Genomic DNA, 18,223 nt, shown 5'->3' with positions numbered 1-18,223 from the left:
GGATGAGGGAGAGAGTTGTGGATGAAGGAGAGAGCTGTGGGTGAAGGAGGGAGCTGTGGATGAAGGAGAGAGCTGTGGATGAAGGAGGGAGCTGTGGATGAAGGAGAGAGCTGTGGATGAAGGAGAGAGCTGTGGATGAAGGAGAGAGCTGTGGATGATGGAGAGAGCTGTGGATGAAGGAGAGAGCTGTGGATGATGGAGAGAGCTGTGGATGAAGGAGAGAGCTGTGGATGATGGAGAGAGCTGTGGATGAAGGAGAGAGCTGTGGATGAAGGAGAGAGCTGTGGGTGAAGGAGGGAGCTGTGGATGAAGGAGAGAGCTGTGGATGAAGGAGGGAGCTGTGGATGAAGGAGAGAGCTGTGGATGAAGGAGAGAGCTGTGGATGAAGGAGAGAGCTGTGGATGAAGGAGAGAGCTGTGGGTGAAGGAGAGAGCTGTGGATGAAGGAGAGAGCTGTGGATGATGGAGAGAGCTGTGGATGAAGGAGAGAGCTGTGGATGAAGGAGAGAGCTGTGGATGAAGGAGAGAGCTGTGGATGAAGGAGAGAGCTGTGGATGAAGGAGAGAGCTGTGGATGAAGGAGAGAGCTGTGGATGATGGAGAGAGCTGTGGATGAAGGAGAGAGCTGTGGATGAAGGAGAGAGCTGTGGATGAAGGAGAGAGCTGTGGATGAAGGAGAGAGCTGTGGATGAAGGAGAGAGCTGTGGATGATGGAGAGAGCTGTGGATGAAGGAGAGAGCTGTGGATGAAGGAGAGAGCTGTGGATGATGGAGAGAGCTGTGGATGAAGGAGAGAGCTGTGGATGATGGAGAGAGCTGTGGATGAAGGAGAGAGCTGTGGATGATGGAGAGAGCTGTGGATGAAGGAGGGAGCTGTGGATGAAGGAGGGAGCTGTGGATGAAGGAGGGAGCTGTGGATGAAGGAGGGAGCTGTGGATGAAGGAGAGAGCTGTGGATGAAGGAGAGAGCTGTGGATGATGGAGAGAGCTGTGGATGAAGGAGAGAGCTGTGGATGATGGAGAGAGCTGTGGATGAAGGAGGGAGCTGTGGATGAAGGAGGGAGCTGTGGATGAAGGAGGGAGCTGTGGATGAAGGAGGGAGCTGTGGATGATGGAGAGAGCTGTGGATGAAGGAGGGAGCTGTGGATGAAGGAGGGAGCTGTGGATGATGGAGAGAGCTGTGGATGAAGGAGGGAGCTGTGGATGAAGGAGAGAGCTGTGGATGATGGAGAGAGCTGTGGATGAAGGAGGGAGCTGTGGATGAAGGAGGGAGCTGTAGATGAAGGAGAGAGCTGTGGATGATGGAGAGAGCTGTGGATGAAGGAGGGAGCTGTGGATGAAGGAGGGAGCTGTGGATGAAGGAGAGAGCTGTGGATGAAGGAGAGAGCTGTGGATAAAGGAGAGAGCTGTGGGTGAAGGAGAGAGCTGTGGATGAAGGAGAGAGCTGTGGATAAAGGAGAGAGCTGTGGGTGAAGGAGAGAGCTGTGGATGAAGGAGAGAGCTGTGGATGAAGGAGAGAGCTGTGAATGAAGGAGAGAGCTGTGGATGAAGGAGGGAGCTGTGTGTAACGGAGATGGAATAAACGGACTAGAACATTCACCTGTCTCGGCGTGCTCTCGAGGAGAGTGGTCGCCATGATTCGACAACTCCGCGCCGTCTGCTCCGCTCACAGCCGACGTGTGAGATCACGAGCAGCTCATCGTGTGCCACCGGCGCCGCGAATCCAGGTTTGGACAAATTCGAAAATGCACACTGCAAACTCATCAATTGGGATTATACACATGGCAACAACGCCCACTACTGGCAACAGACTAATGCCCAGGGGCAGCTGCCACTGCAGCTCTAAACTAAACGATTTATCTCACCAGGTAAGGTCCCACACTTACCTGGCTATCACAAATGATAGCTCAACGACGTTTTTTTTTATCGTCACGTGGAAATGCATTGCAGCCAAATACTCGAAATTCGTGATGTTGATTCCGAAATGTGAAGGAAATAAAACCGGAGGACCCGGAGAAAAATACCCGCGACCACAGGGAGAGACACGCAAATTCCAGATATACAGCAGGCAGTGTCAGGATCGGGGTCGCACCCACGAGCTCCTGCACACCAGGCGAGGTCGTTAACATCTCCACCGGGAGATAGAGAGACACGCAAATTCAAAATATACAGCGGGTATCAGGGTCAGGATCAAACCTACTACCTCCTTCATACCAGATGAGGTAGTTAATATATCTACGGGGAGAGAGAGTGGGTGGGTGGGTGGTGAATGAGTGGGTGGGTGGGCGAGTGAGTGAATGAGTGGCTGGGTGAGTGAGTGGGTGGATAGGTGAGTGGGTGGCTGGCTGGCTGGGTGAGTGAGTGGGTGGGTGAATTAATGGGTGGGTGGATGAATGAGTGGGGGTGGTTGAATGCCAGACGGCAACGCTGTGCTGAGCAATGCCATGGGGGGGGGAGGGGGCAATTTAGATTGACCATCCCCTTAAGGCATTTGTATCCACCACCTTCAGATAAATTGAACGAAGCTTGTGCTGGAGGCCCGGGGGGACAGGCGTCTGTGACGTCTGGCCAAATCCCATTTGGCGGAGCCAGAAGACTGAATCTTTACCCTCGGGGTTCCTCCAGAAGCAGCAAAAACCCACTACGGGTGACCACGTGGAATGTTCGAACCGGTACTGCCTGGATCTCTGTGGTATTCAGGAGGTCCGGTGGACCGGTTCTGGCTCCTGCCACCATGAGGGGTGGACAGTCCTCTACTCGGGGCAGGAGACTGCCAAACCACAGGGAGTGGCTCTTCTTCTGAACAAAATAATGAAGAGGGTGTGGGAGCGTGGCGGTGAGGTGTGGGAAGCTGTTAGACCCAGGCTACTTTGGACTCGCCTTCCCATCAACCAGAGGCGAAGAGTGGTGGTCGTGGTTACTTATGCCTCCACCGAAGATTAACATCAGTGAAGGGATGCAGGCAAGGCTGATGAGTCAGATGCCTTCTATGACCTGTCACAGGTGCTAGCTAAAGTGGCCCCTCGGGATAGAGTCATCTTGTTGAGTGACTTTAATGCCCGAGTCGGTCATGATGCTGGCACCTGGTCTGGAGTGATTGGAAGGCATGGACCAGATCAGCTCAAAAACAACGGTAGGAGGCTGCTAGATTTTTGTGCAGCCCATGGACACAAACACGCTGTTCCGGCATTGGCGCATCCACACAGCATCATGGATGCATGCCGGGTCCAAGCAAGAACATCTGCTGGACTACATAGTGACGGAACAGCGGATGCGGGCCCATGTCCTTGACACCAGGACCTACCGTGGAGCTGATCTGCCCACTGACCATCGACTTGTCATCTGTAAGATGCGCCTGCCATTCTTCCAGAACCGGTGGTGGGTGTACACCCAGGACCCCATTCCAACCCATAGTGGCATGGTATCAGCTCGATGGTGAAAGTTGCAAGCGAGAATTTCATCGTCGCTTGCGGCTGGGGTTGGCATCGTCCCCCACTCCTCCGGATGTCGAGGGGAAATGGGCGAGGTTTAGGACTGTGGCTCATGCAGCTGCAATGGCTGCTTTGGGTACGCGATCCAGACCTCCCCAGAGACCCTGGCTGACAGAGGAGGTGTTCAGGATGGTTGACAAAAAGCGACAGGCCCACTCTCATCGTCTACAGCATCCCACGTCAGTGAATGAGGAGGCTTCTTGCAGCCTTCGCTCGGAGGTTCGGAGAGCCGTGAGGCGCTACAAGGATGGGGGGATGGTTGCGGGTGGCTGAGGAGATGGAATCTGCCTCAGTCGCCCGCGATCACAAATTTCTCTTTAATTCCATAAAAAAGTTACTTGTAGTGCCACATCTATCACCATCATTAGGGGAAAGAACGGTGATCGAATATCCGACCCCCTGGAACAGGTTTGCAGATTTGCTGACCATTTCTGTGAGGTCCTGGGGGAGGGGAAATCCCTCAGCCTGGAAAACATCGTGGCACAAAGTGAGGATGACCCTGCTGAGGCTGCGGTCCCTCAACTATTGGAATAAGAAGTCACCCCCTGTGAGTGGCTGGCTGAGGTGCCATCTGTTGAGGAAGTACTGAAGGCGATCCAGAGTCTGAGACCAGGAAAAGCACCGGGCAGAGATGATTTCCCAAGTGAACTTCTGAGGGAGGGTGGCGTTTGTGCACAGACTGCCCTATATAACATCATAACAACAGTCTGGACCACTGGGCCGGTTCCGCAGGATTTTGAAGAATGCCCTGGTGGTCCCCCTATTTAAGAAGGGGGACCGCACAGACTGTAACAATTACAGGGGCATCTCCTAAGTGTACCGGGAAAGTTCCTGGCAAGGATTATTCAACATCGCCTTGCCAGGCACGCTGAGGAGAGGCTTGCGGAGCCCCAATGTGGTTTCAGGAAAGGGCGGTCCTGCACAGATGCCATATTTTTGTGTCCGTCTGCTACAGCAGAGTTGTAGGGAATTCCAACAAGACCTACATCTCTGCTTTATTGACCTGGTCAAGGCCTATGATACCATCAGTAGTCCTGGGCTCTGGGTTATTCTTCGTGCTTTTGGAGTCCCTAACACTCTGCTCGCGCTCATTAAGGACCTTCATGATGGTGAGCGGGCCCGCATAAAACTACATGGCCGGGAGTCGGAGCCATTTCCTGTTCACCTTGGGGTGCGACAGGCATGTCCTCTGGCTCCCAAATTATTTAACATCAATTTTGACCACGTTATTTTGTGGAAAATTTTACATCTGGTACAGATACAATGGGAGGCTGATCGATACCCGGGTGCGGTCAAGGGATGGCTCTCTATTAGTCAACCATGTTATGTGTGCCGATGATCTGGTAATTGCTGCTCACTCAGAGGAGGAGTTGGAGGCGCTGCTGCTGAGACTGGAGCGTGCCACTAAGAGGTGGGGCCTTACCATCAGCCCCACCAAAACTAAGCACCTGTCTGGGTATTTTGTACCTTCAGACCCCCTCAACTCCCAATTGGTGATGTGGAAGTTGTGGAGAGAGTGGAGAGTTTCCCATACCTGGGCAGTGTGCTTATGACCGGCTCCAGTTTAACAGCAGAGGTCTCACTCCGAATCAGTCGAGCGGCATTATCTTTTCATCGGTTGTGTAACGCTTTGTGAAGCTACCTGGGTTTAACCTGCAGGCTGGATTGTGTGAGGAGCTCACGAATCTTTGAAAGATCTGAACAAAGACCCATCGGTGAGCTCCTCCGGCTGGCAAGGCTGCGTTGGCTGGGTCATGTAGCCCGCATGCCCAGCCACCGCATGCCCAAACAGCTTTTGTTTGATTGGATAGAGGGGGCTCAAAGGGCGCGACACGGGCTAGAGAAGAGATGGAGTGATGTGGTACAGGAGGATGTGGAGCTGAGTGGACTTGCCGATGACCGGTACCAGCGGTGTCAAGATCGGCCTCTGTGGAGGAGGCTCGTGAAGGACGCTACTGGGCAGTTGGAGGCAGTCGCCCTCCAACAACAACGGAGGGCGGAGGAGCGACGTTCACAACAACGAGCGGAGCGCCGGGTGGATAAAGCACAGCAAGTTGGCACAGTAGGGGGCACAGGTGGTGCATCAGCCAGTCATCTCGGTCATCTCGGTCAGTCGACCCGTGGCACCTGGGTCTGCCCCCTGACCTGCTAGCGGGTGTCCGACACTTCACGTGGCCTCAACGTGCACATAGCCTGGCACAAGCGTGGTGGTGACGTCACCGCCAATTAGTGGCGATCGGCGGCTGTTGTTGGGTGAGTGAATGAGTGGGGGGTGGATGGGTGGGTGAGTGAGTGGCTGGGTGAGTGTGAGTGGCTGGGTGAGTGAGTGGCTAGCTGGGTGAGTGAGCGAGTGAGTGTGTGGGTGAGTGGGTGAGTGAGTGTGTGTCTGTCTGGGTGAGTGAGTGTGTGGGTGAGTGGGTGAGTGAGTAAGTGAGTGGGTGAGTGGGTGGGTGAGTGAGTGGGTGAGTGAGTGGATGAGTGGGTGAGTGAGTGTGTGAGTGGGTGGGTGAGTGAGTGAGTGAGTGGGTGAGTGTGTGAGTGGGTGGGTGAGTGAGTGGGTGAGTGAGTGTGTGAGTGAGTGGATGAGTGAGTACGTGGGTGAGTGAGTGGGTGAGTGTGTGAGTGGGTGGGTGAGTGAGTGGATGAGTGGGTGAGTGTGTGAGTGGATGAGTGGGTGAGTGAGTGTGAGTGGGTGGGTGAGTGAGTGGGTGAGTGAGTGTGTGGGTGAGTGAGTAAGTGAGTGGGTGAGTGGGTGAATGAGTGGGTTAGTGTGTGAGTGGGTGGGTGAGTGAGTGAGTGGATGAGTGGGTGAGTGTGTGGGTGAGTGAGTGGGTGAGTGAGTGTGTGAGTGAGTGGATGAGTGAGTACGTGGGTGAGTGAGTGGGTGAGTGTGTGAGTGGGTGGGTGAGTGAGTGGATGAGTGGGTGAGTGTGTGAGTGGATGAGTGGGTGAGTGAGTGTGAGTGGGTGGGTGAGTGAGTGGGTGAGTGAGTGTGTGGGTGAGTGAGTAAGTGAGTGGGTGAGTGGGTGAATGAGTGGGTTAGTGTGTGAGTGGGTGGGTGAGTGAGTGAGTGGATGAGTGGGTGAGTGTGTGGGTGAGTGAGTGGGTGAGTGAGTGTGTGAGTGAGTGGATGAGTGAGTACGTGGGTGAGTGAGTGGGTGAGTGTGTGAGTGGGTGGGTGAGTGAGTGGATGAGTGGGTGAGTGTGTGAGTGGATGAGTGGGTGAGTGAGTGTGAGTGGGTGGGTGAGTGAGTGGGTGAGTGAGTGTGTGGGTGAGTGAGTAAGTGAGTGGGTGAGTGGGTGAATGAGTGGGTTAGTGTGTGAGTGGGTGGGTGAGTGAGTGAGTGGATGAGTGGGTGAGTGTGTGGGTGAATAAGTGAGTGGGTGAGTGAGTGTGTGAGTGAGTGTGTGGGTGAGTGAGTGTGTGGGTGAGTGAGTGTGTGGGTGAGTGTGTGTGTGAGTGAGTGTGTGAGTGAGTGGATGAGTGAGTGGATGAGTGTGTGTGTGAGTGAGTGTGTGAGTGAGTGGATGAGTGAGTGGATGAGTGTGTGTGTGAGTGAGTGTGTGAGTGAGTGGATGAGTGAGTGGATGAGTGAGTGGATGAGTGGGTGAGTGTGTGAGTGGATGAGTGGGTGAGTGAGTGTGTGAGTGGGTGGGTGGGTGAGTGAGTGGGTGAGTGAGTGTGTGGGTGAGTGAGTAAGTGAGTGGGTGAGTGAGTGAGTGGGTGAGTGAGTGGGTGTGTGGGTGAGTGAGTGAGTGGATGAGTGGGTGAGTGAGTGAGTGGATGAGTGGGTGTGTGAGTGAGTGTGTGGGTGAGTGGGTGGGTGGGTGGGTGAGTGAGTGGATGAGTGGGTGAGTGAGTGTGTGGGTGAGTGGGTGGGTGAGTGAGTGGATGAGTGGGTGAGTGAGTGGATGAGTGGGTGGGTGGGTGAGTGAGTGGATGAGTGGGTGGGTGAGTGAGTGGATGAGTGGGTGAGTGTGTGAGTGGATGAGTGGGTGAGTGAGTGGGTGGGTGGGTGAGTGAGTAAGTGGGTGAGTGAGTGTGTGGGTGAGTGAGTAAGTGAGTGGGTGAGTGAGTGAGTGGGTGAGTGAGTGGGTGAGTGTGTGGGTGAGTGAGTAAGTGAGTGGGTGAGTGAGTGAGTGGGTGAGTGAGTGAGTGGGTGTGTGGGTGAGTGAGTGAGTGAGTGGATGAGTGGGTGAGTGAGTGAGTGGATGAGTGGGTGAGTGTGTGGGTGAATAAGTGAGTGGGTGAGTGAGTGTGTGAGTGAGTGTGTGGGTGAGTGGGTGGGTGGGTGAGTGAGTGGATGAGTGGGTGAGTGAGTGTGTGGGTGAGTGGGTGGGTGAGTGAGTGGATGAGTGGGTGAGTGAGTGTGTGGGTGAGTGAGTGGGTGAGTGAGTAAGTGAGTGAGTGAATGAGTGTGTGGGTGAGTGAGTGTGTGGGTGAGTGTGTGAGTGGATGAGTGAGTGGGTGTGTGAGTGCATGAGTGAGTGGGTGAGTGAGTGGGTGAGTGAGTGGATGAGTGGGTGGGTGAGTGAGTGGATGAGTGAGTGGGTGAGTGAGTGGATGAGTGAGTGGGTGAGTGAGTGGGTGAATGAGTGGGTGAGTGAGTAAGTGAGTGTGTGGGTGAGTGAGTGGGCGAGTGGATTTGGGAGTCTGTTCCTAGTCGACGGTGCTCACTGCCGTGGCTGCGCCTTGTGCTGCATCTTGTCGCTCCCCTGCGCCTCGTCACCCTGCAGCTCTTCGCGTGACACCCAGAGTCATCATCAACATCGTCGTCGTCGTCATCATCAACGTCATCATCATCAACGTCATCATCAACATCATCATCATCGTTAAAATCGTCATCATCATCGTCGTCGTCGTCGTCTGCCACGTGCGTCTTGACGTCCAACTGCTGCCCCGTTGAGACAAAGGCGGCCAAGGAGGTGGGCGGAGCTCCCCCCCCCAGCCCCCACCCACCCAGACTCAGGTGTCTCTGTGTGTGTGTAAGTGTGTGTGTCTGTGTGTCTGTGTGTTTGTGTCTGTGTGTGTGTCTGTGTGTGTGTGTCTCTCTGTGTGTGTGTCTGTCTTGTGTGTGTCTCTGTGTGTGTGTAAGTGTCTGTGTGTGTGTATCTGTGTGTGTGTGTCAGTGTGTGTGTCTGTGTGTGTGTGTCTGTGCGTGTGTCTGTGTGTGTCTCTGTGTGTGTAAGTGTCTGTGTGTGTGTATCTGTGTGTGTGTGTCAGTGTGTGTGTCTGTGTGTGTGTGTCTGTGTGTGTGTCTGTGTGTGTCTCTGTGTGTGTGTGTAAGTGTCTGTGTGTGTGTATCTGTGTGTGTGTGTCAGTGTGTGTGTCTGTGTGTGTGTCTGTGTGTTTGTCTCTGTGTGTGTGTCTGTCTTGTGTGTGTCTCTGTGTGTGTGTAAGTGTCTGTGTGTGTGTCTGTGTGTGTGTGTGTCTGTGTGTGTGTCAGTGTGTGTGTCTGTGTGTGTGTCTGTGTGTTTGTCTCTGTGTGTGTGTCTGTCTTGTGTGTGTCTCTGTGTGTGTGTAAGTGTGTGTGTCTGTGTGTCTGTGTGTTTGTGTCTGTGTGTGTGTCTGTGTGTGTGTGTCTCTCTGTGTGTGTGTCTGTCTTGTGTGTGTCTCTGTGTGTGTGTAAGTGTCTGTGTGTGTGTCTGTGTGTCTCTGTGTTTGTGTCTGTGTGTGTATCTGTGTGTGTGTCTCTCTGTGTGTGTGTCTGTCTTGTGTGTGTGTGTCTGTCTGTCTGTGTGTTTGTGTCTGTGTGTGTGTCTGTGTATGTGTGTGTCTCTGTGTGTGTCTGTGTGTATCTAACTAACTGTGCCGGAGGCCCCGGGGGGACAGGCGTCTATGACGTCTCCTGGCCGAACCCCATTTGGAATGTTCGAACGCTCACTGCGGAGGAGAGGCTGCCACTCCTCTGTCGGGAGCTGGACCGGTACCGCCTGGATCTCTGTGGCATTCAGGAGGTCCGGTGGACCGGCTCTGCCTCCTGCCACCATGAGGGGTGGACAGTCCTCTACTCGGGGTAGGAGGCTGCCAAACAACAGGGTGTGGCTCTTCTTCTGAACAAAAGAATGAAGGTGGCGTGGGAGCGTGGCGGTGAGGTGTGGGAAGCTGTAAGCCCCAGGCTACTTTGGGCTCGCCTTCCCATCAACTGGAGGCGAGGAGTGGTGGTCGTGGTTACTTATGCCCCCACCGAAGACGAACATCCGTGGAGGGATGCAGGCAAGGCCGATGAGCCAGATGCCTTCTATGACCTCCTGTTACAGGTGCTGGCTAAAGTGGCCACTCGGGACAGAGTCATCTTGTTGGGTGACTTCAATGCCCGAGTTGGTCACGATGCTGGCACCTGGTCTGGAGTGATTGGAAGGCATGGGCCAGATCAGCTCAATAACAACGGCAGGAGGCTGCTAGATGTTTGTGCAGCGCATGGGCTTGTAATTACCAACACGCTGTTCCGGCGTCGGCGCATCATCCACGCGATGCCCGTGGACGCACGCCGGCTCCCAGCGAGAGCGTCTAACGGAACGACGCTCGCCACGACAACGACGAGCAGAGCCGCGGGTGGCCGCGGGACGGCCGTCTGGCTGTGTCGGGAGTACAGACGAGGGCCCGCGAGCCACCCCCCTCCCCCCCCCCCGCGTCTGTCCCCTTCCAGCAGAGGTCGCAAACGGGTTTTGATTCCTTTCCCGTACCCGGCCGCAGCAGGGTCGAAAACGGGTACCCGTACCCGGCCGTACCCGTACCCTACCCGTATTCAGCCGGGTACGGGTATCAGGTACCCGATTGCAACCTCTGGGATGAAGCCATGTTGCAGGCGCGGGTGGGTTGATTCTAGGAACTTGAATTGTAAGAAGAGACAAGACGTTGGGAAATGAGTGACAAACGGTGACTCACCAGTGACTCACGGTCTACCCGTACCCGGCCGCACCAGGGTCGCAAACGGGTACCCGTACCCAGCCGGGTACGGGTAGCCGGGTATCAGGTAGGGTACGGGTATCGGGTACCCGGTTGCGACCTCTGCCTCCTAGGGCTCTGCCGGCAGCGAGGGCCTTCCCCCGCCCGTCGCGACCGCCCGCTCCGTGTTCGGCCGGCGGGAGCTGCACGTCTCGAGACATCGAATCGCCTCCATGTTTTCCACCCCCTCGCCGCCCCGCCCCTCAGATGGCTTCTCTCGCCGAGCCTCCTCCTCCTGCTCCTCCTCCCGCTCCGCCGCCGCTCATCAAACGAGAAGATGAAGAAGACGTGCCAGGCGCTGGGGTGGGTCCGGGCGTGGCGGTGAAACGTGAAGAGCCGGCTGCTGACCAAGGCGGTGAGTTCTCGCAACTCGATCCGCTGTCGGCGGCGGCGGCCTCATGTGACCAGGGACTGATGCGATCGTCACGGACCCTGAGGGACACCCGGACCCGGGGATCGAACCCAGGGTGCTCCGTGTCTCTGACCTGGTCATCATAAACTCCCTGAGAGACCGAGAGAGACACCCGGACCCAGGGATCGAACCCAGGATCTCAGTGTCTCCTCCGGCTCAGTGTATCTGACACAGCCATTATGATCTCCCAGAGATAGAGAGAGACACCCAGACCCAGGGCTTGAACCCAGGATCTCCGCGGCTCTGGCCCAGCCACCGTCTCCCTGAGCCTCTTGGTCTCCTCTCGTCTGTGCAGCAGCAGCAGCAGGAGCGGCGGTGCAGCAGCAGCAGCGGCAGCAGCAGCAGCGTGTGTGTGTCTGTGTGTGCGCGTGCAGCAGGAGCGGTCGTGAAGCAGGAGGAGGGTGAGGGCCGTCTGGGCCGCGAGATCGTGAGGACGCTGGTGAAGAGCGAGGTGGAGGAGGATGATGGTGATGATGGTGAGTGAGAGAGGATGATGGTGATGATGGTGGTGAGTGAGAGCACGTGGGTTGTCACCACGTACACGGACTCAATGTGGGGCACCACAGTGGCTGGGAGATGTTGACTACCTCGCCTGGTCTACAAGAAGTCGTGGGTTCCACCATCATCATCATCACGTGGCTAGGAGATGTTGACTACCTCGCCTGGTGTACAGGAGGTCGTGGGTTTCACCACCACCATCACGGTGGCTAGGAGATGTTGACTACCTCGCCTGGTCTACAGGAGGTCGTGGGTTCCACCACCACCATCATCACGGTGGCTAGGAGATGTTGACTACCTCGCCTGGTGTACAGGAGGTCGTGGGTTCCACCACCACTATCATCACCGTGGCTAGGAGATGTTGACTACCTCGCCTGGTGTACAGGAGGTCGTGGGTTCCACCACCACCATCATCATCACGGTGGCTAGGAGATGTTGACTACCTCGCCTGGTGTACAGGAGGTCGTGGGTTCCACCACCACCACCACCATCATCATCACGGTGGCTAGGAGATGTTGACTACCTCGCCTGGTGTACAGGTGGTCGTGGGTTCCACCCTCATCACCACGGTGGTTTTTGATACAGGCACGAATTGTCACCGGATGCTGAGCAACTGCTGCTACTGTCGCGTTCAACTCACACCGCTCTCTCTCTCCGAATCGCAGCGCCAGACCTGAAGATCGTCAAGGTCGAGGGAGCCGGCGACAGGCCGGAGGGGAGCCGGGATTCACGCGGCTGGCGCCTGGCCGCTCTGCACCGCAACTTCATCGAGGTGGAGTTGTCGGAGGGGGACGGGGACGATGGCGAAGGTGATAGTCCCCCCCCCCCCACCCACATCTCATCACGTCACACACACACAGAGAGAGAGTGAGTGTCACACACACAGAGAGTGAGTGTCTCACACACAGAGTGAGTGAGTGTGTCACACACACACACAGAGAGTGAGTGAGTGTCACACACACAGAGAGTGAGTGTCACACACACACAGAGTGAGAGTGAGTGTCACACACACAGAGAGTGAGTGTCACACACACACAGAGAGTGAGTGAGTATCACACACACAGAGTGAGAGTGAGTGTCACACACACACAGAGAGTGATTGTCACACACACAGAGAGTGAGTGTCACACACACACAGAGAGTGAGTGTCACACACACAGAGAGTGAGTGTCACACACACACACAGAGTAAATGTCACACACACACAGAGAGTAAATGTCACACACACACAGAGAGTGAGTGACACACACACACAGAGAGTGAGTTTCACACACACACTAGAGCGAGTGTCACACACTAGAGCGAGTGTCACACACACAGAGAGTGAGTGTCTCACACACACAGAGTGAGTGAATGTCACACACACACAGAGTGAGTGTCACACACACACAGAGAGTGAGTGACACACACAGAGTGAGTGTCACACACAGAGTGAGTGTCACACACACACAGAGTGAATGTCACACACACACAGAGAGTGAGTGTCACACACACACAGAGAGAGTGAGTGACACACACACAGAGAGTGAGTGTCACACACACACAGAGAGAGTGAATGTCACACACACACACAGAGTGAATGTCACACACACAGACACAGAGTGAGTGACACACACACACAGAGTGAGTGTCACACACACACACAGAGTGAATGTCACACACACACACAGAGAGTGAATGTCACACAAACACACAGAGAGTGAGTGTCACACACACAGAGAGTGAATGTCACACACACACAGAGTGAGAGAGTGAGTGTCACACACACACATAGAGAGTGAATGTCACACACACAGAGAGTGAATGTCACACACACACAGAGTGAGAGAGTGAGTGTCACACACACACACACAGAGTGAATGTCACACAAACACACAGAGTGAGTGTCACACACACAGAGAGTGAATGTCACACACACACAGAGTGAGAGAGTGAGTGTCACACACACACACAGAGAGTGAATGTCACACACACACATAGAGAGTGAATGTCACACACACACAGAGTGAGTGTCACACACACACAGAGAGTGAGTGACACACACACAGAGAGAGTGTCACACACACACAGAGAGTGAGTGAGTGTCACACACACACAGAGAGTGAGTGACACACACACAGAGAGAGTGTCACACACACACAGAAAGTGAGTGAGTGTCACACACACAGAGTGAATGTCTCACGCACAGAGAGTGAATGTCTCACACACACACACACAGAGAGAGAGTGAATGTCACACACACACACAGAGTGAGTGTCACACACACACAGAGAGTGAGTGACACACACACAGAGAGAGTGTCACACACACACAGAGAGTGAGTGAGTGTCACACACACAGAGTGAATGTCTCACGCACAGAGAGTGAATGTCTCACACACACACACACAGAGAGAGAGTGAATGTCACACACACACACAGAGTGAGTGTCACACACACACACAGAGTGAGTGACACACACACAGAGCGAGTGTCACACACACACACAGAGTGAATGACACACACACACACACAGAGAGTGAGTGTCACACACACAGAGAGAGTGTCACACACACACACAGAGAGTGAATGACACACACACAGAGTGAATGTCACACACACACAGAGTGAGTGAATGACACACACAGAGAGAGTGAATGTCTCACACACACACAGAGAGTGCGTGTCACACACACACACAGAGTGAGTGAATGACACACACACAGAGAGTGAATGTCACACACATTCACTCTCTGGAAGAGTAGACCAAGATTCTACTCCGGAGCGGCCTCCAGTTGGGAGGAGGCCTCCTCCGTAATTGTTTTTTGTGTAGTGTATAGTGTATTATTTCATAATATGCTTACAAGCAGCACTGAGCCTCTAGCTATCAGAGTTGTTTCTTTTTGTTTGCATTTTGACTGCTTGTGTTGTGGTTATTGCAAACATGATGCCTTGTATAAAGGTGTCAGTTTTTGTACCAGTTGAAAGGGTAAAAACCTATCACTATATTTTGCCACTGGTAAAGGAGGTCTCATAGAATAACATCAAGGTTAAGCTTAATATCTTTCATTGTATTTACAAGAAGTTTTTAATGAACGACGGGGTCCTGCCGATGTGGGGCTGTATCTGTTTCGTTACGCATTGTGCTAATTTGTATGTGGCAAATGTAAGTACATTAGTGATTTAGAAAAGTGAATTAGTTCGCTCCTATTATGCTGTATGCACTGGCGCGAGCCGGCACTTGCAGGGCTGCATCTTTATCTGTCAGGGTGTTGCTAGTGCTGTGAGTGTAATGCCGCTATTCAAATCATCGTCGTCATCGTCGTTGTCGTCATCGTGCTGATACTAGATAACGGCTCCGGGGATTCCCGTGGGCGTCTGCTGTTCCCAGACCAGAACTTCATCGAGGTGGAGTTGTCAGATGAGGAGGAGGAGGACGTTGGTGAAGGTGAGATTTCCACCACCCTCCGATCGCAATCGCGGAGAGAACGCACTTGTGTCCCCGGCACCTTTCACCGGAACGCGGTCCGGTTCAGATTTTTCCCTTCATACTGCCGCGCACAGCACAGCGTTTCCACGTCATTCCGGCCCTTGCGACCGACCGCCGCCCCTGCGTTTTGTTTTGCTAACAAAAATAAAAACCTGTGCGGCAGGCGCAGCGAGAGGATCGGGTCTCCCGTGCGACGAGTGCGGGAAGGGCCGCGGCGAGGGCTTCCGGACGACCGTGGCGGTGGCGGTGGCCGGGGTCGGAGGCCAACGTGGAGGCCGGACCTCGCGAGCCTGCGCACGGTGTGGGGAGAAGCCGCCGGGAGGCGTCGCGCGAAAAAAGCGGGCGGCGTACGGCGGAGAGAAACGTTGCCTGCGGTCGACGCGCCGAGGGAAGGCGTCTCCCACGGCGGCCAGCGGCGCCGACGGCGGCAAGCCGCACGCGTGCGACGAGTGCGGGAAGGGGTTCACGCACCGCTACCGACTGCGGAGGCACGTGAAGACGCACGCGGGCGAGCGTCCGCACGTGTGCGCCGAGTGCGGCAAGGCGTTCATGCTGCGCGGAAACCTGAAAGTTCACGCCCGGAAGCACACGGGGGAGAGGCCGCACGCGTGCGGCGAGTGCGGAAAGACGTTCTCGCACCGCTACCGACTGCGGAGGCACGTCAAGACGCACGCCGGCGAGCGTCCGCACGTGTGCGCCGAGTGCGGCAAGGCATTCACGCTGCGCGGCAACCTGGAGGTTCACGCCCGCAAGCACACGGGGGAGAGGCCGCACGCGTGCGGCGAGTGCGGGAAGAGGTTCGCGACGCGCTACAACCTGGAGACGCACGCGCGCACACACACGGGCGAGTGGCCGCACGCCTGCGGCGACTGCGGCCGGGGCTTCGCGACGCGCTCCAACCTGGAGGCGCACGCCAGGACCCACACGGGAGAGCGGCCGTACGCGTGCGGCGAGTGCGGCAAGCGCTTCTCGCTGCGCGTCAACCTGGAGACTCACGCGCGCACCCACACGGGCGAGAAGCCGCACGCCTGCCCCGACTGCGGCCGCGGTTTCACGCGCCGCTCCAACCTGGAGAGGCACGCGCGCACCCACACCGGCGAGTGGCCGCACGCTTGCCCCGACTGCGGCAAGGGGTTCGCGCTGCGCGCGGGCCTAGAAGCGCACCGCCGGACGCACGCCCCCGAGAGGCTGCACGCCTGCCCCGACTGCGGCGAGGCGTTCGCGCGGCGCTCCGGCCTCGAGACGCACGCGCGGACGCACGCCGGCGAGAGGTTGCACTCGTGCGCCGAGTGCGGGAGGGGCTTCGCCCGCCACTCGCACCTCAAGGAGCACTCGAAGACGCACAGCGGCGAGCGCCCGCACTCGTGCGGCGAGTGCGGGCGCGCCTTCTCGCAGCGCTCGAACCTGGAGACGCACGCGAGGACGCACACGGGCGAGAGGCCGCACGTGTGCGAGCAGTGCGGCCGGGGGTTCTCGCGGAGGAACGCGTTGAAGAGGCACTACAAGACGCACGCCGTCGAGCGGACGCCCTGAGCCGCAACACACAAAGACAAAAGATCCCCCCATGTAGTCTTCAACAGACTCTTGGGGCTGTTCGCGAGCACGTAATGAAGGACGTCACTGTGGCGATGTTTACACATCTCACCAGGTACTCATTTGAGACTGGGTCGACCTAGGGGAGACGCAGGACCGGTTCAGATCATTGTCACTGGTGTTAGCCGGGAGTGAAATCGAACTCGGGTCGCTGGGTAACGTGCTAACCACTGCACTTCCGCTCCCCACTACCACCTACACCATCACCGCCATTATAAAATATCGCTGTTTCCGTGTTCACTTGTAGTGTGAAGATGATCCGCTGCCCTTATCATCTTCAATCTCCTCCACCACTCCCACATATCACCTCTCCTCCTTATCCATCCTGCTTCCCATCTACTGTCACTACACTAGCTACAAAGTGCTTGCCACGAATGCACCACATTACTTCGCAGATCTCATCAAGGAACAGAAATCATCATGGAAACTCCGGTCGTCCTCGCAGCGGCGGCTTTTGGCTAGCCATCGAACAAAGACGGTCAACGTAAATACAGCTCTCTCCTTCATCCACAGCTCTCTCCTTCATCCACAGCTCCCTCCTTCATCCACAGCTCTCTCCTTCATCCACAGCTCTCTCCTTCATCCACAGCTCCCTCCTTCATCCACAGCTCCCTCCTTCACCCACAGCTCCCTCCTTCATCCACAGCTCTCTCCTTCACCCACAGCTCCCTCCTTCACCCACAGCTCCCTCCTTCACCCACAGCTCCCTCCTTCACCCACAGCTCCCTCCTTCATCCACAGCTCTCTCCTTCATCCACAGCTCCCTCCTTCATCCACAGCTCCCTCCTTCATCCACAGCTCCCTCCTTCATCCACAGCTCTCTCCTTCACCCACAGCTCCCTCCTTCATCCACAGCTCCCTCCTTCACCCACAGCTCCCTCCTTCATCCACAGCTCCCTCCTCCATCCACAGCTCTCTCCTTCATCCACAGCTCCCTCCTACATCCGCAACTCTCTCCTTCATCCACAGCTCCCTCCTTCATCCACAGCTCCCTCCTTCATCCACAGCTCCCTCCTTCATCCACAGCTCCCTCCTTCATCCACAGCTCTCTCCTTCACCCACAGCTCCCTCCTTCATCCACAGCTCCCTCCTTCATCCACAGCTCCCTCCTTCACCCACAGCTCCCTCCTCCATCCACAGCTCTCTCCTTCATCCACAGCTCCCTCCTACATCCGCAACTCTCTCCTTCATCCACAGCTCCCTCCTTCATCCACAGCTCCCTCCTTCATCCACAGCTCTCTCTTTCATCCACAGCTCCCTCCTTCATCCACAGCTCCCTCCTTCACCCACAGCTCCCTCCTTCATCCACAGCTCTCTCCTTCATCCACAGCTCCCTCCTTCATCCACAGCTCCCTCCTTCATCCACAGCTCTCTCTTTCATCCACAGCTCCCTCCTTCATCCACAGCTCCCTCCTTCACCCACAGCTCCCTCCTTCATCCACAGCTCTCTCCTTCATCCACAGCTCCCTCCTTCATCCACAGCTCCCTCCATCCACAGCTCCCTCCTTCATCCACAGCTCTCTCCTTCATCCACAGCTCTCTCCTTCATCCACAGCTCTCTCCTTCATCCACAGCTCTCTCCTTCATCCACAGCTCTCTCCTTCATCCACAGCTCTCTCCTTCATCCATAGCTCTCTCCTTCATCCACAGCTCCCTCCTTCATCCACAGCTCCCTCCTACATCCGCAACTCTCTCCTTCATCCACAGCTCTCTCCTTCATCCACAGCTCCCTCCATCCACAGCTCCCTCCTTCATCCACAGCTCCCTCCTTCATCCACAGCTCCCTCCTTCATCCACAGCTCTCTCCTTCATCCAC

General features: G+C 55.8%; 1 protein-coding gene across 4 annotated transcripts; it reads left to right on the top strand.

Moving 5' to 3' along the window:
- The first annotated feature begins 8,139 nt into the window (after nucleotides 1-8,139).
- On the top strand, nucleotides 8,140-17,041 carry LOC144949835 (uncharacterized). 4 transcript variants are annotated; one of them, XM_078879792.1, is made up of 6 exons: nucleotides 8,140-8,413; nucleotides 10,644-10,791; nucleotides 11,223-11,324; nucleotides 12,012-12,155; nucleotides 14,674-14,772; nucleotides 14,978-17,039. In XM_078879792.1, exons 2-6 carry the CDS (start codon nucleotides 10,644-10,646, stop codon nucleotides 16,345-16,347), a joined length of 1,863 nt encoding a protein of 620 aa, XP_078735918.1. In that variant the 5' UTR covers nucleotides 8,140-8,413; the 3' UTR covers nucleotides 16,348-17,039. The 4 variants fall into 4 exon arrangements, with proteins under 4 accessions (XP_078735918.1, XP_078735919.1, XP_078735917.1 ...); XM_078879793.1 differs by having other exon boundaries at nucleotides 8,403-8,457; nucleotides 14,978-17,040; XM_078879791.1 differs by lacking the exon at nucleotides 8,140-8,413 and adding an exon at nucleotides 8,733-9,527 and having other exon boundaries at nucleotides 14,716-14,772; nucleotides 14,978-17,041.
- The last annotated feature ends 1,182 nt before the right edge of the window (nucleotides 17,042-18,223 follow it).

This window comes from Lampetra fluviatilis, chromosome 55 (assembly GCF_964198595.1).
Source record: "Lampetra fluviatilis chromosome 55, kcLamFluv1.1, whole genome shotgun sequence".
Taxonomy (NCBI): Eukaryota; Metazoa; Chordata; class Hyperoartia; order Petromyzontiformes; family Petromyzontidae; genus Lampetra; species Lampetra fluviatilis.
Note: the sequence above shows the minus strand (reverse complement) of the source record. Positions and strands in the feature narration are given on the sequence as shown.

Bases quoted from the DNA above. Each gene is read 5' to 3' on its own strand.
- LOC144949835 (XM_078879790.1), top strand. From the start codon at position 9,327: ATGACGTCTCCTGGCCGAACCCCATTTGGAATGTTCGAACGCTCACTG. The intron at 9,528-10,643 runs GTGTGGCTCTTC...CCCGCCCCTCAG, and splicing joins GGAGGCTGCCAAACAACAGG to ATGGCTTCTCTCGCCGAGCC. The intron at 10,792-11,222 runs GTGAGTTCTCGC...GTGCGCGTGCAG, and splicing joins GCCGGCTGCTGACCAAGGCG to CAGGAGCGGTCGTGAAGCAG.